This window comes from Lactuca saligna, chromosome 6 (assembly GCF_052625555.1).
Source record: "Lactuca saligna cultivar CGN05327 chromosome 6, ASM5262555v1, whole genome shotgun sequence".
In the NCBI taxonomy this organism is placed as follows: Eukaryota; Viridiplantae; Streptophyta; class Magnoliopsida; order Asterales; family Asteraceae; genus Lactuca; species Lactuca saligna.
In genome coordinates, this window is record NC_136422.1 from 36,139,213 (window position 1) to 36,158,558 (window position 19,346).

Genomic DNA, 19,346 nt, shown 5'->3' on the forward strand with positions numbered 1-19,346 from the left:
TAAACCTCAAAAACTTCAAGCTCTATCTCTAGAAACATTTCATTGTTCTTATTAACTCATAATAATAAAAAAATCTCATCTGATTCCTTCCATTTAAATCGACCTTTTTTCTATTTTGTTCTATAAACACATTTAAAACAACAAATTTTACAATCGATCATTAGTACACAAAAAACATTTTAATTAAAAAAAAAAACGTCACTCACTCACTCCTCTCGCAATATGGTCAAATAAAACGGATGCCCTCCACACACCCCTTCCTTCTCCCTCACATCATCACACCCCACAAGATTCCAATGCAACGTGTAATTCGACAGATCATAAGTCCCCGGAGCAAACGTTGCCACCAGTAAACCGATCTCAATCGTCGAATTCGGTTCCAGTTTCACATGAGTCGTACTCAACCCAGTCCAAATGAAAGGCGGCACCGACTCTAGCACCACCACTTTCCCCGACTCCGGCGGTGGAACCCTAATTTCAATCGGCGGACTAGTCATATCATGCCACCCGACTTTGTTACCAGACGAGCTGCTTCCGGGAGGAGAATCAAAGGTATTGATACGAACAAAGGCTGAAAAAGTCGAAGAATTGTGAAGCGTCATTTTGAGTTTCGTTTCGCAGAAGGAATTCGCCAAGTTATAATGAATAATCCGTGGCCCTTCCAATAACCACCATATCGGTCTCTTCGTTGCCACACTGCAGTACCACAATATCGAAAATAAAAATTAAAATATTGTAGGAAAATATAGATTTTCGAAATTGCGGACTTGCCTGCAATGACAGGCATGATGCGAGAAGATTTGTGGAGGTTCGTTTTTGTTTTCGGTTTCTTCTTCCATCTCGGAGATCAACATGAAGTCGACTGTGCTTTCCTGTTCCTGATACGTTCGTGAAAAGTCAAAGGGTAATTTCGTAATTTTGTGATTTATGTGAAGGAATTATCGAACCTTGCGTGATGTTTTTTGATGGAGTTGTTCGTAATGGTGGAAATTAACGAGCGGTGCTCGCTGTGTGTCGAATACGGCTTCACTGCCGATGCGGCCTAACCAGACATCTGTAGCGGTTTCTGTTGTTTTCGCATTCTGTAGAAAGAAATAAAGAATTAAAAATATGTTGGTGTTATAGGAAAGAGTAAAAGGTAATATAATATAATATGATTAATTAATCACCTTGAGTTTAAGAAAGCAAGAAAGAGATTGACCGGATGCTAAGTTTCCGGAAGGGATGATGTCTTGAATGGATTCGATCAAGGAGATTTGCCATTCGGATCCAACGGATGATAATTGACGAAGCTTTAGACTTTTTAAGCCTTTGTTGATAACATCCATTCGGACGATGTATTCTTGTAATCTTGATGGACATGGGCTGATATTGAATGACACATCCAAAGATGGTAGCACCTATAAAAGAATGATTTTATTTATCGTTGCAAAATCCAACGCAATTTAATTAAATAAAATTTGTTTTATATTCACCTCCAAAATATGATGTGTACGCAAAGTGCGATATCGCATGGCAGTAGATTTGTCTTCAACTTCGTAATATATTGTTAGATATAAAGACACGTTTCCAGGAGTTGCTGCTCGAAACCAAAGAGGTAGAACAAAGGGAGTTTCCTTGTGAATTATTGTATCCTAGAAATAAAATAAAATCAATTATAGATGAGAAAAAAAAAATGTGGATAAAGTTTTGGAGAAATGACGAAACTGACCTCGGGGAAATGGAATATGGTGTCGGATTTCTTAGTGGTGTCGAGATCTGCGTCTTTTTGTGAAGGTGTTTTTTCTTTCTCCAAACAAGAGGGAAAGTTGACATCTGATTTTTCAGGGTTTCCTATGTTTAGAAACCTAGGATGACTGATCTTCATCTTTAGATTCTGCCATTAGAAGGAGAAAGAAATTAATTAATAGAAAATAAGAGGGAAACTTTTCATGGAAATCAGGTAAATAATATTGAAAGCATATATACCTTCACAGGAATCTCTGAAGAGTTTCTTAGTTCGAGTGAAAGGCGTTGCAAATTTCCAGTATAAACTGTACTTGGGAGGTTATTAATAATACCCTCAAGTCTGGGTAGACTCTGGAATTAGAAAAATTTTAAAAATTAAAAATTAAAAACAGCAATGTGGTTTCAATTTACATAATTTAAAAAATGAGAGAGAGTATGAACCTTGATAACCAAAAATTCAAGTTTATTTGTATTCTGTTTAGCTTTCCTTCTTCCTTTAGAAATTCTTTTTTTTATTAAATCCGGTTCAAAAGCGTAAAATCCAACCATTGAATCAGATAACTTCCAACTCACACCAGTTACTTTTAACCGGCCTTCTTTTCTAGGTGTAACACTTAGTTGAGCCTGAAAAAAGTCATAAATAAATAAATAAATAAATAAATAAAATGGTCAACTGGAAAGTCAAACTCAAACTCACCAGTGTGGTTTCGCCACCTGTCAATGTTATATCGACCTCGGATAATGTAAAAAGAGATGCGTCTGAGGTTGTTTTTTCGTCTTCAATACTTTGATCTACAGATGAGTTGTTTGCATCTGAGAAGTGAAATAATAATAATAATAATATTGTTATTAAATGATTAATCTTTACAGATTAGTATAAATTCATATTTTAAAAAATAATGAAGTTACCAGGTATAGTCTCGTTTGGTGAATATTCACACATTAGGGTAACACTGTAAATGGGAATAGAGAGTTGGAGAGGGTTTTTGAAGGCAATTTCCACCTTAAGTGCTTCTGCAAGTAGAAGAAGCAGCATATGATATATTATTAGTGGCTTGTTTTGATAGTGTAAGTAGAGTTTATTATGTTATGTTAATTTTTTATTTTTTGTGGGATAAAAATTTTACAACTAGAATTGATCACCTGAAATTCATACCTCCTGCAACACAGACATTTGATTGTTTGAGTTTATTTGGGAGAAGCTTTGATTGTAAATCCAACCATGTCGTTTTAGCATTAGTTAATGATGGAACCATTTCTTCTTCCAAAGATTGCCAAATACTTTCTTTAACACTCACCTGTGTCATCAACAACAAAAAATACAAAATTGTAACAATTTATCATAACTTCAAGCATTACATACTTATTACAATCTTTTTTGAGGAAAAAACAAATGAGTCCTTTTTTTTTCTTCCTCAATAATCAAATAATAGAATAAAAGTTACCTTTTATTGTAGAAATGATAATTATATTGTTTTTGAGAACAATTCATTTCAAAAAACCATTACTTTAGGAGTAAATTACTGAAATCGTCCCTGTGGTTTAGTCAAAATTGCACATTTGGTCCCTAACTTTTTTTTGCACTCGGTTCGTCCCTATGGTTTGATTTTGTTGCATTTTTCGTCCCTTGCATACATAAAGTTAGGGACCAAACATGCAACTTTTACCAAACCATAGGGACGAAAAACGCAACAAAATCAAACCACAGGGACGATCCGAGTGCAAAAAAAAAAGTTAGGGACCAAACGTGCAATTTTGACCAAACCATAGGGACGATTTCAGTAATTTACTCTTACTTTAGATAACTAATCCTTCACAACTTTTGCTGTTTCTTAAATATTTCAAAATTAGTTAAATACTTCAAATTACTTCAGTTATTAACCAATTATCAAAAATGTTAACTTTAGTCCCTCAGAAACATTTTTTACTGTTAAAGTCCCTCAACTTATGTTTTCGGTTCCATCAATTCCATTTACATGAAAAAATGACTGATAACCAATTGTTGACATGGATTTTTTGTTTTTAAGTTTATTAATTATTATTGTATTTATTTTAATAAGCAAGAGTGTGAGTGTGAGTGTGAGTGTGAGAGATGAATGAACTTACAGCAGCAGGTGATCCATAAGTGCGATGATCTTCAGAAACAATATTCAGTGAATTTATATTCACAATCGGCAACTGAAGTCGTGAAATTTTATATGTTTTGCCAGTTTTCTAGAAAAAACAAAAAGTTTATTTATTAAACTTGTGTGATAAACTGTATAATAATAATGAGATTGAAAAAATAAAAGTCAATATCAACAATACTAACCTGTAGAATCTGGAAAAAGTTTTTCATAAATAACTCTTGCATTGGCTTTGATTGATGACTACAAGCCACAATTTCCAACATATGTTTCATCGCCACATCAAACCTTCCAAGAAAAGCATACCACCTGCGTCCAAGGAAGAGAGGGGTAATAACGTAATTTCAACGAATCCGGCCTATTTTATTGACCTTTTAATAACCAAGTTAGAAACTTACTGTCCTATATGAAAATGGACATGATCCCGAATATGACTCCATGTTGTTCCTTTGAAAACAGAAAGGGCATTTCTGTATGCACGAATTGCATGTTTTATCTGATACATAAAGGCACACACAAAAAAAAGGAAATTACAATTTTGGTCCTTAGTTGAGGTTCTTGTAACATTTTCAGTCCCTGTTTCCAAGTAAAGTGACTATTTTCAATCAAGGACCAAAAACGTTACAAAACTCAAATAAGGACCAAAAGTGATAAAGCAAGATACTCTCAGGGACCAAAAATGTAATATTACTCTAAAGAAATAGATAGATAAATCATTCATATATTATCTATTAAAGAATTAAGATATGATTCAGTAACAAAATTTGAAATACCTGATCACATTTCTTGTAAAGATCACCAGAAAGAATGAGATGAAATCCATACTTTCTTAACATAATTGGTTTGGCTAAAAGGTAGCAGTAAGATGCTTGTTCAAGCATCACAGCTGAATGAAGAGGTTCCTATACAAAATTAAAGTTTTTTTTTTTTTTAAATCTTACAAAAGACTATTTTTATTCACAAAAGAGAAGTAATTAATTAATTAATTATTATTACCTCACCAGAGATACGAAAGTAAACACCAGCAGCCTCTTTATATTGACCACTTGCCTTCAACATTTCAACCCACCAAAGACCACAACGTGTGGCATTTCCCTTCCCTGATGTCCCAATTCTCTGAATAAAATAAACAAATAAATAAATTATATAACAAATAATTATTTAAAGAAATATGGGGCTTACTAAATAAGTGGTGAAGGCGTTTTCCATGCAATATTCAGCATCTTTTTTTGATTGATTCAACATGAAGTATGTTAATCCCATCATTTCCTGAAGATATTAATAAGTATGAGTTTAAGGAGCAGAAGGGTATTTCTGGAAATACACAATCATAGCTATATCTACCTGTACACCTGCATATCGTTTCCATGCTTTGTCAAGCTTGTAATCAGTGGATAGAAGGCGATAATTTGATAAAGCAAGTTCATAATCTCGTAACATGAAGGCATAATCACCCAATACCCTTATTTGAGATTCAATAGAGCTGAAAGTGTACCTTTAAACATTAACAAAAAAAATAAGAAATGAAGAACATTAATATGTGTTCTTCACTATTAAAGGAAAAGACATACATGTTAACACTCTGATTCTCAGGGGCATCTTCTTTTCCTTTTCTCCACCATAAGTTCTTTATTTGGTTTCTGAAACCTTTTCTTGTTGCAGAAACCTATAACAGTGATTTGGAATTAAGAATAGTAATTAATCTCAGAGTAAATGTAATATTTTTGAATTAAAAAAAATGGAATTTGTCAAAGGAACTAGAATTTGTCATAAATATCTACAGAAAAACAACCTGCTGATTTAGAACACGTATTCTTTGCTCCATGTTAGGAATAATATCTTTGGATGATAGATCACGAACAAAATCCTTCAACTGTTGCAATTAAAAAAGGTTAAAAGAGTTAGTTATATTATTATATAGCATTAAATAAATTTCTTTTTTTTCCAGAAATAACCTCATCCACATCCTCTTTGTTGAGTAAACGACCAAGATGCTGATCAGGAGAAGCATTAGGCATCTGTCAAAATATTTCAATTCATTCAAGTTTTACTTTATAATAAATGGAAACAAATTTTATCACATGAAAATATGAATTTAACTTACATAAAATTCCCATGGATTTGGTTCATGATCAAGTGCTTCACCTTGCAAGGAGTTAATACAAAGTAAACGACAATCATTTGCCCCAAATGTGTTTCTCATTTCTGCCAATATCTTTGTTGCTCTGTATCACATGCAATTATGAAATTCAAATTTATATTCAATTCTTTCTACATCATAATAAAATTTGATAATTAAGGAGTGAAAAAAAAAAAAACCTTTCTGGTGATCCATCTTGGTTATCATGGACCAAAACAAAAACTTTTGGAATCTTTGGATCCATTGCACCATCATTAAGAAGGGGAGGTAATTGGTTCATGTTAAAAAGTTCCACAAACTTGTTGATAGGATCCTTGTCATTTGAAGAAACAACCAAAAGGCCTGAAAATTTCATTATAATTAAAGATTTAAAGTCATGTAATTTAAACGGGGAAATGAGAAACAATGCACTTTAAAAAACTTACATGCAACAGGATGATCAAAGGCTTCATGATCTGAAAAGGATACACTGCGTACAAGTTCTTTATTGAAAAATTGGAACCATGTTGGTATAAAATCATGTTGAGAAGCTGAAGGGGCAAGTAAATGAATAATTTAAAAATGATAAATTTAAACTCTTGGAATTCTGTGGACACTTTCACACAGTATAATTAGATGAAAAACTTACAGATGGGTATACTTTCTATAGGTGATGGATCTAAGTACAAGTCTGAATCCTCGTTGTTTCCTGCATCAGTAATAACCTGTTTTAACCGCTCCTTTGTCACCTACTTGAATGAAAAAAACATTTCTCAGAAAAAACTGCTCAAAGGTTTTAAATCAAACAGCTAACACTACATGGATAAATTGGGAAGTAAACAAGTTGCTTAATATGAGAGAATTGTGAGATGTGATGAATGTTGTGAACATGTAAACAGACAAATTTATACCTCAACATTTTGTTGCCTAACATCTGATGCATAGAACATTCGCAATTTGAACTTCTGCAGCCTGTAGGGTTGATCACTAGCTGTACGAACAGGGACTGCAAAGCAATGACAAGTATAGACTAAGGACACTGGCAAATAAAGGATAAAGCCGAAATTGAAGTGAAATGTAAGATTATTCAAGAGACGACATCACATCCAACATAATCAGATGGTTTTTGCTCCTCGAATTACATTCTCTATGTTCTTCAATACTCTACTCACAGTTTATTGTTCACGCCGAGTTCATAGTGATTTCAACATAACCCCTTCATTAACTCAGAAACCCCAAGAAAAACACACAAACGGCAGAATAGAATCGATCATCAACGTTTGTGTGCGTGAAATACCAATAGTTCTTATATGAAATACAAGCATATAAATGAGAAAATTATGTAAAGTGTGTATGTTTCACCATCAATATTGTTGAATACGCAAAACGGAGTGAGCATTTGGACAAATGAGAGTCCATTTTTTTGGCATCGTTCTTCTACTAGTGGCGTAGGGAGCACCATGACCACCGGCGTGATCTCGTCCAGTAGTATTTTTCTGAGGGCAGAGTACGCCGGATCCGCCATGTTACGGTGGTGAAGAAAACTCGAACGAGTCAACTCTATTACCGGATTCCGGCAGATCTTGTTTCAGTCGTTAGAACTCCGAACCACAGAGCTCGATCAATCGTGCCCGCAGAGTTTTTCTCCCAGGCGGAAAGTGCTTGTCGAGTAAGCTAACGACGATCCGACGATGGCCCAATCGAAGGCTTTAGCCTGCAGATCCATGCTATAGAATCAGGCCTTGAGTTCAGTCTAGTAAGAAAATGAATATAATCCACTCTTTCAGGTTAAGCCCAACGATCTTTTTTCACGAAATTTTTAATAAAGCCTCATTATTGTTTCAGTCCATGTGTAAGTTACTAAAGACATGAACAGAAACACCGATTTGGAATGGACCCGAAAATAATCGGGACCAAACCGATCTAAAATGAGATCAGATCGAGAAAAAAAAAAACGGATCAGCCCGAAACCATCCGGAATCGGTCCAAATAAAGAAAGGATCGTCCCAAAATCCATCCAAAAAAAGATCGTACCGTTCTGAGAACGACACAAAACCAGTCAATACCGATCTAAGACTGGTCTAAAAAAACGGAAGTTAAAGTTTATTTACATATCATTTTTGTGTTAATTACATATTTTTTTAATCACATATTGCACAACTTCTTCCTTTTATCTCTTTTATTAAATTTTAGTATATAATTTTTTAACTGTTAATGTAGTATTTTCAGGGCTGACCGTAAGATTTCGGAGATCCCGTGCAATCTAACAAAAAATATGTAACGATATAAATTTCAAAACCAATTTTTTCATTTTTACAATCATCAAAACATCGAGTAATAAATTTAGGTTCCAATGTAAACAATATAGTCACGACCGATTACATAACAAAGATCACAAAATGGTTTCCCCGAGTGTGTGTACGATCACGCCGGCGCCTTCCCACGGTCCTCGCTAGTACCTGAAACACATAACACAACAACTGTAAGCATAAATGCTTAGTCAGTTCCCCAAAATACAACCTACGCACATACGCCTTTCTAGTCCCTGACCTTCCGGTCCATGTGTCTCAGGGGACTTCCCTCCCGCCTGGGTAAACCTTCCGGTCCATATTACTACGCCTTTCGGCCCATAACATATTGCCTTCCGCCCCATATCAAGCATATCATACATGGCACATATAACGAATAACTTATTACACATAAGGCATATATCTCATATCATATTCGACCTTCCGGTCACACAGTCAAACCCTTCCGGGTACAGTATAGTGAGAAGACTCACCTCGTATGTCTCGATAACTCGTGAACCCTGGAAATCACTCGTGCTCGAACCCCCGAGCTGTAATCCTCCTATGACATCATATATCTATAATTATTACTTGTACCACTAAGGTTGACCATCCTTATCAAGTCAACACTGGTCAACTTGGTCAACAGTCTTTGGTCAAATTGATCGGAATCGGTGAGCGCACTATAGTGACTCGGCGAGTCTACGCGTTTTCTCCAACTCGCAAGGATTTTCCCTTTGACTCGTCGAGTACTCCCCTGACTCGACGAGTTCCACCTGGGCATGAATCACGGGGCCACCGCGACTCAACTCGCCGAGTCGCAAGGACAACTCGGTGAGTCCCAACTCGACTCGGTCCACCTGTCAAAAACCTTTCTAACTCTCTATGACTCACTGAGTCACCCACAACTCGGCAGGACTACACACTGGGTGGTCACAAGGACAATCTTCAAGCGACTCGTCGAGTCTGTTCTTCAGACTCGGCGAGTCCATGCCATGCATCAGCTAAAACTGGCTTTTGCGGTCGGATCCGTTCCATACACACATAGATCTGGCCTTCCCAAGCTCATTTATCACGTAAAGTCTCAGTCTTGGTCGCCATGCAACGCATACAAGGCTCATTTTGGAGAAATAACCTCTAATATGGCAACCCTAGCTTCCAACTCAAAGAATGGACATAAAGCTTGTCATTTGGGGCCTTCTGGACCTGCTAAGGTCCAGATCTAGGTTCCATATCTCCATGGGACCTTTCATACTTCCAATTCAAGCCAAATAAGGCAAGAAGAAACCCTAGATTTGACACATCAACCAAAATACGAAGTTTAGCTCTGAAAGTTACCTCAAGCTTGATCTTCTCCTTCCTTTCTTGCAATAACACACAAAATGATGAACAAATAGCCTCTTATCTCACTCACAAAGTCTCTCGGCCGTTTGGGTGCACTCAGAGCTCAAGGTGGCCGCAAATAAAGGCCGTAAGGTCCTTTAAATAGGGCTTAGGACCGGAAAATTAGGGTTTCATTAAACAGCGCGGACTCGCCGAGTCCGGACGCGAACCTCCATCCAAAACCGCGACCCGACTCGGCGAGTTCGACCTCCAACTCGTCGAGTCCCATCACAGAATACCAAAAATATGAAAGTAAAGATACCTGGAGATCCGGGCTATTACAATTCTCCCCCACTAGAACAAGACTTCGCCCTCGAAGTCCCGCTAGGCAAATAGCTCTAGATGTTGCTCACGCATCTCACGTTCCGGCTCCCAGGTCATCTCTGATCTCTTCCGATGCTGCCACTGAACCAATACCAGGGGTACCTCCTTGTTTCTCAAAACCTTGATCTTCCTATCTCTGATGGCTACTGGTCTCTCAGCATAATTCAGGCTCGCATCCACCTGAATATCCCCTAATGGAACCACCGTCGATTCGTCGGCTATACACTTTCTCAACTGCGACACATGGAAAGTGTCGTGAATCTGCCCCAACTCTGTTGGCAAGTCTAAACGATAGGCTACCCGGCCCACCCTCGCGATCACACGGAAAGGACCAATATATCGGGGCCCCAACTTGCCCCTCTTCCTGAATCGAATCACTCCTTTCCAAGGAGAGACCTTTAGGAGTACAAGATCACCAACTTGAAACTCAAGCTCGGACCGGCGTCTGTCTGCATAACTCTTCTGTCGGCTCTGAGCGGTCAACAACCTCTGCCTGACCAGCTGAATCTGCTCGGTCGTCTAAAGTACGATCTCCGTGCTACCCATAACCTGCTGTCCTACCTCACCCCAACAGATGGGGTGCGACACCTCTGCCCATACAACAGCTCAAATGGTGGCATACCAATGCTCGAATGATGGTTGTTGTTATACGAGAACTCTGCTAAAGGTAGATAGGTGTCCCAGCTTCCTCCGAAATCCAACACACATGCCCGAAGCATGTCCTCGAGCATCTGAATCGTCCGCTCACTCTGATCGTCTGTCTGGGGATGATATGCAGTATTGAAATGTAACCTAGTACCCAACTCCTCATGAAACTTCTTCCAGAACCTGGAAGTGAAACGCACGTCATGGTTCGAAATAATCGAGATCGGTACTCCATGTCGTGATACTACCTCCCTCACATATAACTCGGCCAACTTCTCAGCAGAAGAGTTCTCGCTGATGGCTAGAAAATGAGCGCTCTTCGTCGGCCTATCCACGATCACCCAAATCGCATCGACTCCCCTCGCAGTCCGCGGTAACTTGGTGATGAAATCCATAGTGATTTGTTCCCACTTCCATTCGGGAATCTCTAGCGGTTGCAGCTTACCGTGCGGTCGCTGGTGCTCGGCCTTGACCTGCCGATAAGTCAAGCACCTCTTGATAAACCAAGCGACATCCCTTTTCATACAGGGCCACCAGTACTCATTCCTGAGATCCAAATACATTTTCGTAGCACCAGGATGAATCGAGAATTTCGATCGATGTGCTTCCTCCATCAAAATAGTACGCGCACCGCCCACAAACGGTATCCAAATCCGACCCTGAAAAGTCATAAGCCCTTGACCATCCGTGACGAATCCTGATACCTGACCTACAACCCGCTCCTTCTTCTGTTGTTCTGGCTTCGCAGCCTCTGCCTGAGCTCCTCGAATAATATCCAAAATCGGGGTCAATACCGTCAATCTCATACAAATATCTCGGATCGGGGCGCTTTCCGCCTTACGGCTCAACGCGTCGGCTACCACATTAGCCTTGCCCGGGTGGTACAGGATCTCACAATTGTAATCCTTCACCACATCCAACCACCTCCTTTGTCGCATATTCAGATTTGGCTGATCCATCAAGTACTTCAAGCTCTTATGGTCCGTGTATATCGTACACCGAACCCCATACAAATAGTGTCGCTAGATCTTGAGGGCAAACACCACAACCCCCAATTCCAGGTCGTGGGTGGGATATCTCGACTCATGAGGCTTCAACTGCCTCGAAGCGTACGCTATCACATGACCCCTCTGCATAAGCACAGCCCCCAAACTCGATATAGAGGCATCACAGTACACCACAAAATCCTCCATCCCTTCCGGGAGTGCAAGCACCAGAGCCTCGCACAATTTCTGACGAAGCGTCTCGAATGAGGACTGCTGCTCCGGTCCCCATGAAAACGTAACACCCTTCCAGGTCATCCTAGTAAGTGGCACAGTGATCTTGGAGAAATCCTTGATAAACATGCGATAATATCCAGCCAAACCTATAAAACTCCTGATCTCGGTGGGCGATCTCGGCACCTCCCCAACACCGCCTCAATCTTGGCCGGGTCAACCAATATCCCTTTCTGGTTAACAAGATGCCCGAGGAACTGGACCTCTCGTAACCAGAAATCACACTTGGAGAACTTGGCATACAGTCTCTCCGATCTCAAAACCCCAAGAATCTCCCTCAAATGTTCCTCATGTTGATCCCTAGTCCTCGAATACACCAGAATATCATCGATGAATACGATCACCGACCGATCCAGCATCGGCCGACACACCCGGTTCATAAGATCCATGAACGCGGCCGGGGCATTGGTGAGCCCAAAAGGCATCACCACAAACTCATAATGTCCATAACGAGTCCTGAAAGCACTCTTCTGGATATCTTCCTCTCGAACCCTCATCTGATGATACCCCGACCTCAAGTCAATCTTGGAAAACCAAGATGGCCCCTGCAACTGATCAAACAGATCGTCGATCCTAGGTAACGGATACCGGTTCTTAACCGTCAACTTGTTCAACTCCCAATAATCGATACACATCCGATGTGAACCATCCTTTTTCCTGACAAACAAAATCGGCGCTCCCCAAGGTGAGCTACTCGGTCGAATGAATCCCTTTCCCAACAACTCCTAAAGTTGCGAGGATAACTCCAGCATTTCCGGCGGAGCGAGACGATAAGGCGCCTTGGCGATGGGTGCCGCTCCCGGAACCAAATCGATACGAAACTCCACTTGCCTCTCCGGAGGCACACCCGGTAACTATTTGGGGAACACATCCGAAAACTCGCATACAACCGGAACATCATCAATCAAATTGGGCCTCCCCGCGCCCACTCGAGTATCCATCACATAGGCTATGAATCCATTACAGCCCTGCTGCAAACTCTGCCTTGCCCTGGCAGCCGAACAAAACGCCGACCCACACCGGGACCCTCGCCATAAACCGTGAGCACTCCCCCACTAGGGTCTCGAATCATCACCAGCTGTCTCTCGCAGTCAATGACTGCTCCAAACTTACTCAACCAGTCTATGCCCACGATAACGCAGACATCTCCCATAGCTATAGGAACCAATTCTATAGGGAACTCGACCCCAAAAATCTCGAGCACGCATCCTCGAATCACCTCAGTGGCGTATACCGCTTTCTCATTTGCTATAGCAACTCACAGGGGTCGACTCATCACCTCCCGATCAATACCGATGTGCTGGCTAAAAGCCAACGAAACAAAAGACCGACTCGCACCCGAGTCAAATAATACCAAAGCAGGCACATAATTCACAAAAAAAGTACCTACGCATAGTACAATATAAGCACAATATCTCAGTATAAATGTAAATACATGAAAGAATACATACCGGCTACGACATCAGGCGCCGCGCGGACCTCCTCCGCAGTCAATTGGAAAGCTCTCCCACGAGCCTTCGGAGCCTCGGCCTTCACTGGCCGAACCTCGGGAACCCTGGCAGCAGGCGTAGATCCCTGACGAAGCAGGGGGCACTCGGCCTTCCGATGGCCGGTCTGGTTGCAATGAAAGCAAACCATGAATCCCTTGGGGAAATCCCTAGCAATGTGCCCCTCCTTGCCACACTTGTAGCAAGCACCCGATCGACATGACCCCTCGTGACCCTTGCCTCACTTTCCGCAAGTGCGGCCCTTCTGACCTCCGGATCTCGAATCGGCGGACTTGGTCCGCTTGGCTGCCGGCTGAGACTGAGTCGGCCGCCGATCCACCCGTTGAGACTCGGCTTCCTCCCTGGCCTGGGTCTCCAACTCGATCTCATGCTTCCTGGCATTCGCCTGAAGCTCAGCAAAAGTCTGATATGACAAGTTCGATACGAACTCCTGGATATCCCTCCTCAGCACTCCCAAATACCGACTCATCTGAGCATGTTCCGTGGACACCTGCTCGGGGCAGAACATCGCCCTCTCATGAAATTTCTGCGTGATCACCGTAATAGAATCATTACCCTGCTTGAGGGTCAAGAACTCCTGAACCAACCGTTCCCTCTCAACCGGGGGAACATACTCGTCTCTGAACATAGCGGTAAACCTTTCCTAAGTCACAGCTGAGACCTCTGCCAGAGTGAAGTTCGCCGTCATGAACTTCTACCAATCCTTTGCTCCCAGGCGGAGCTGGTTCAAGGCGAACCGTACCCTCATATGCTCCGGACATGAACAAGTGTATAAGCATCCCTTGATATCAGCAATCCATCTCATCGCAGTGATCGGATCCTGCGTCCCGTCAAACTCCGGTGGCTTCGTGTTGCTGAACTCTCAGAATAGCAACGAGTCACCTCCCTGTGGTCTGGCAGCGGCCACAGCTGCGGTAGCTGCAGCGGCGGCGGCCTCAGTCAACGCGGCGTACCGCTCATCAAATGTCTCTATTAGCGTGGTCTTAATAGACCCAAACATCTCCGGAATCTCAGCCCGGATCGCTGCAGCTACCTCCTCATGAATCATCTGACGAAGCTCCTCGTCAGTCACACTACTCGTACCAGGTCTGTGTCGTGGTCTAACCATGATGTCTCTGAAATACAACATAAAAATATCAAAGACTCTATCGAGCATAATCGCACTCGATAACGCAGTCCTACTCAGTCTCTGATACCCAGGGATTCTTACTTGGGCTGCCCACTGACCCGGTATCCTTAGTAGTACGGGCCCAATACTACCAATTACACCGCGCCAGTATTCACCCCAAGTCCTCCTCCCCAAACCCCGAATCCTGAGTACTCTATTCTTGTCATACACTAGTTACCCACTCGCTCTCAAGCACCTCATAGAAGCGGTTTCCCTAAACTAAGGCATCACAAAATCAGGCCACTCTAGTCCTAATATGTATACCTAGTCTACTACCATGCGTATCATATTATATCATATCTCATAACACATATTGTAAGAGTATTTTGGGGATTTTACCGTTCGGGTGCTGGCTGACCGTACACACTCCTTTTTCTTTAGTTGTCTCAAAATCACTTATCAAATTTTATTGATTTGTTAATTAAAATTTTCTCAAATCCCCGGTTTGAGTTCAGTTACGCCCGAAGGTGTACTCGAATCCCTCAAACCAAGACTCTGATACTAACTTGTAACGACATAAATTTCAAAACCAATTTTTTCATTTTTACAATCATCAAAACATCGAGTGATAAATTTGGGTTCCAATGTACACAATATAGTCACGACCGATTACATAACAAAGATCACAAAATGGTTTCCCCGAGTGTGTGTACGATCACGCCGGCGCCTTCCCACGGTCCTCGCTAGTACCTGAAACATATAACACAACAACTGTAAGCATAAATGCTTAGTGAGTTCCCCAAAATACAACCTACGCACATACGCCTTTCTAGTCCCTGACCTTCCGGTCCATGTGTCTCAGGGGACTTCCCTCCCGCCTGGGTAAACCTTCCGGTCCATATTACTACGCCTTTCGGCCCATAACATATTGCCTTCCGCCCCATATCAAGCATATCATACATGGCACATATAACGAATAACTTATTACACATAAGGCATATATCTCATATCATATTCGACCTTCCGGTCACACAGTCAAACCCTTCCGGGTACAGTATAGTGAGAAGACTCACCTCGTATGTCTCGATAACTCGTGAACCCTGGAAATCACTCGTGCTCGAACCCCCGAGCTGTAATCCTCCTATGACATCATATATCTATAATTATTACTTGTACCACTAAGGTTGACCATCCTTATCAAGTCAACACTGGTCAACTTGGTCAACAGTCTTTGGTCAAATTGATCGGAATCGGTGAGCGCACTATAGTGACTCGGCGAGTCTACGCGTTTTCTCCAACTCGCAAGGATTTTCCCTTTGACTCGTCGAGTACTCCCCTGACTCGACGAGTTCCACCTGGGCATGAATCACGGGGCCACCGCGACTCAACTCGCCGAGTCGCAAGGACAACTCGGTGAGTCCCAACTCGACTCGGTCCACCTGTCAAAAACCTTTCTAACTCTCTATGACTCACTGAGTCACCCACAACTCGGCAGGACTACACACTGGGTGGTCACAAGGACAATCTTCAAGCGACTCGTCGAGTCTGTTCTTCAGACTCGGCGAGTCCATGCCATGCATCAGCTAAAACTGGCTTTTGCGGTCGGATCCGTTCCATACACACATAGATCTGGCCTTCCCAAGCTCATTTATCACGTAAAGTCTCAGTCTTGGTCGCCATGCAACGCATACAAGGCTCATTTTGGAGAAATAACCTCTAATATGGTAACCCTAGCTTCCAACTCAAAAGAATGGACATAAAGCTTGTCATTTGGGGCCTTCTGGACCTGCTAAGGTCTAGATCTAGGTTCCATATCTCCATGGGACCTTTCATACTTCCAATTCAAGCCAAATAAGGCAAGAAGAAACCCTAGATTTGACACATCAACCAAAATACGAAGTTTAGCTCTGAAAGTTACCTCAAGAAGGTTCCCTTGATGAAATAGAAGCAGATCCAAGCTCCCCAACTCTTCAAGCTTGATCTTCTCCTTCCTTTCTTGCAATAACACACAAAATGATGAACAAATAGCCCCTTATCTCACTCACAAAGTCTCTCAGCCGTTTGGGTGCACTCAGGGCTCAAGGTGGCCGCAAATGAAGGCCATAAGGTCCTTTAAATAAGGCTTTGGATCGGGAAATTAGGGTTTCATTAAACAGCGCGGACTCGCCGAGTCCATCCCTTGGACTCGCCGAGTCCGGACGCGAACCTCCGTCCAAAACCGCGACCCGACTCGGCGAGTTCGACCTCCAACTCGCCGAGTCCCCTCACATAATACCAAAAATACGAAAGTAAAGATACCTGGAGATCCGAGATGTTACAAAATAGGTCCTAAGACTTAAAGACTTAGGTGTTGTTTTGTTTGTTTGTTTGTTTTTTAAGCAAAAATCCGTAAAATCTGCAGACCACCTCTACAACCCTCTAAAGTAGAAGAGGTGGACCAAATGGTTGTAGACTGTAATAAGAAGCGTGTTTGTTTTTTTAAAATCTGCATATTGCTGCATATATTAAAAAATTAAAATAAACTGATTTTATAATTCGAAATTAGTTTTTTAATACCGAAACTTTAATAATATATAACATTTCGGCTAGAATTTATGATACTTCAGCAAAGATAATGATATTTTAACAAAAAATAAAGATATTTTAGCATAAAATAATAATATTTTATCAACAAAGTATTATTATTCAATATAAAAAAAGGAAAAAAAAATCAACAAGAATAAACGAAAAAAAATATGAAATAAGATTCCAGTAATAATCAATATTTTAGCAATAAAAAATAAGAGATTGGAAGATGTGATAAGAGGCAAAACAAGTATTGCGTCAAGAAGAACAACTTGCAAAGGTTTTTTATTCCTTAAGACTTCTGAAAAACAAACATCTGCAACAATAAGAAGTCTGAAGAGGTTTTTCAAAAACAAATACTACCTTAAAAATTGGTTAGAATTATAAGCAATTTCTTTTTCGTATTCTATTAGGAAATACATAAAATAAAAGTTCGTTCAAGTATTGCATGAAAAGAAAAACAAAAACAAAAAAAACAACAACAACAACAAAATTTGCTTCAACTTGAAAGTAGTCATCATTCTAACAAGTTTATGTCTGTCTTCACTAACCTCTTTATTAATAACTTTATCTAAAAGGCTTCTCTCAATCTTCATCAAAACTAATCCATTAAATTGTAACGTCTCGACTCTCGGGTATTAATTTTTACAGCTTTATTTTCATATTGGAATGCCTACTTGACGAGTTTATGCCCTCACTCATCGAGTAAGAACTTTTGGGGCCACGTGTTTTAAACGACCAACTCGCCGAGTCGGAGACATGACTAGACGAGTTGTAGTTGGAGGATGAAACCCTAATTTTCGGGGTTTTACACCCTATTTAAAGGGTCATTAGCCTCCCTTAGCCTCCATTATAGCCCCTTGTGCGTCCAAAAACCCTAATTCGTGTGAGTGCTCCATTCTTGTGTGATTTTCAAGCTTGGAAGGTGTTTTGCAAGGAGAAGACTTGAAGTATAAGAGGAGTAGTGCAAGAGGAGCTAGTGGATTTGACTCTTCTACTTCTTGGCATCAATTTGAAGGTAACAAGTCGTTAGCATGACCTTCTTTCCTTCTAGATCTCATTATGTTGAAGATTATGGCTTTTTCTATCATATTTATGTTAGCCATTTAGGGTATGGGCTAGGATCTGAAGTTGCAACTTCAGATCTGAACTTACCTTGGTCTATATGCCTATAAAGTCTCCGGCTTTAGCAAGTATGAACCTTCTCTTGTGAGTTAAACCCCATTACAAGCTTGGATTTGACATTCTAAGCCTTTAGAGCATTACATGTACGTAAAGTTTGCAACTTTACATGATAAACATGCCTTGGGAAGCTTGATATGTAATATGGAGCTTTGGAATGACTTAAAAAGCATATGAATGGAGAAAGGACTGAAGGGACTCAACGAGTTGCATGGCCAACTCGGCGAGTCAGTAGTGTGACTCGGCGAGTCAGCTAGGGTTTCCCCGACATTTGGCCATGCATGAACTCGGCGAGTTTCAAGGAAACTCGACGAGTCAACTAGGGATTTCATGATTTCTCGAGTTCAGGAAGGACTCGACGCATCAATGAACTGCAGTCGATGAGTCGGGTCAACATTGACTGTTGACCTTGACCAATGACTTGGACTTTTGACCAAGGGTTGACTAGTTGACTTATGGGGTATTTTGGTAAATTGGAATTTATGGAAAAGGTCTTGTGGTAAATATAGATGTTGGAGTTTGTGGTCGTGGTTTGAGAGTTTGATTTATCACTTCGATTCAACGGTTGAAAGGTAAGTTATCCTCACTGTACTAAGGGGTCGAAGGAACCAATGTCGGCCTATTGGATATGTTATCCTAGCGGTTGGTAGTATGTTGAGTATGAGTTAGTGTTGCATGATATTTGTTATGCCATTTTGGTAGATCTGTAGGGCTACCTGTATTATTATGTGATTATATGTATGCGCATTAGTTGTGTTATATGTCGACATATTATGTGGGTTGGGTTGAGGTTATACTGCTCCGTGCGGTAACCAACAAACCCTTAAGTATTCCATATATGAGCTGAGGGTCGGGCGAGGCATATCAGACTCATACTGAGGACTCAGGAACATTCCACATACAAGTTGAAGGTCGGGTAAGGCATACCATAATCGTATTGTGGGCTTGGTGGCAATCTAGATGTGAGTTGTGGGCCCGAAAGGCAATCTAGACTCACACTATGGGCCCAAGGGTAATCCAGTCTGTATAGTTGTGGACCCAGTACATGTTGTTATTTGTATATGTGTTGTGTGCAGTGTATCGGCATTTTGGG

General features: G+C 41.0%; 1 protein-coding gene across 4 annotated transcripts; it reads right to left on the reverse strand.

Moving 5' to 3' along the window:
• On the reverse strand, positions 1-7,663 carry LOC145000388 (Tetratricopeptide repeat (TPR)-like superfamily protein). 4 transcript variants are annotated; one of them, XM_078959606.1, is made up of 27 exons: positions 7,336-7,663; positions 6,885-6,979; positions 6,623-6,722; positions 6,420-6,524; positions 6,174-6,336; positions 5,959-6,079; positions 5,810-5,872; positions 5,647-5,727; positions 5,426-5,520; positions 5,199-5,349; positions 5,037-5,123; positions 4,851-4,970; positions 4,628-4,756; positions 4,253-4,350; positions 4,040-4,163; positions 3,835-3,942; positions 2,885-3,026; positions 2,638-2,742; positions 2,426-2,541; positions 2,170-2,352; positions 1,969-2,079; positions 1,712-1,876; positions 1,476-1,634; positions 1,170-1,400; positions 948-1,082; positions 772-872; positions 1-696 (listed from the first exon to the last, which is right to left on the reverse strand). In XM_078959606.1, exons 1-27 carry the CDS (start codon positions 7,496-7,498, stop codon positions 207-209), a joined length of 3,741 nt encoding a protein of 1,246 aa, XP_078815732.1. In that variant the 5' UTR covers positions 7,499-7,663; the 3' UTR covers positions 1-206. The 4 variants fall into 4 exon arrangements, with proteins under 4 accessions (XP_078815732.1, XP_078815733.1, XP_078815731.1 ...); XM_078959607.1 differs by having other exon boundaries at positions 772-878; positions 5,199-5,337; positions 7,336-7,662; XM_078959605.1 differs by having other exon boundaries at positions 772-878; positions 7,336-7,662.
• Between the last annotated feature and the right edge of the window lie 11,683 nt (positions 7,664-19,346).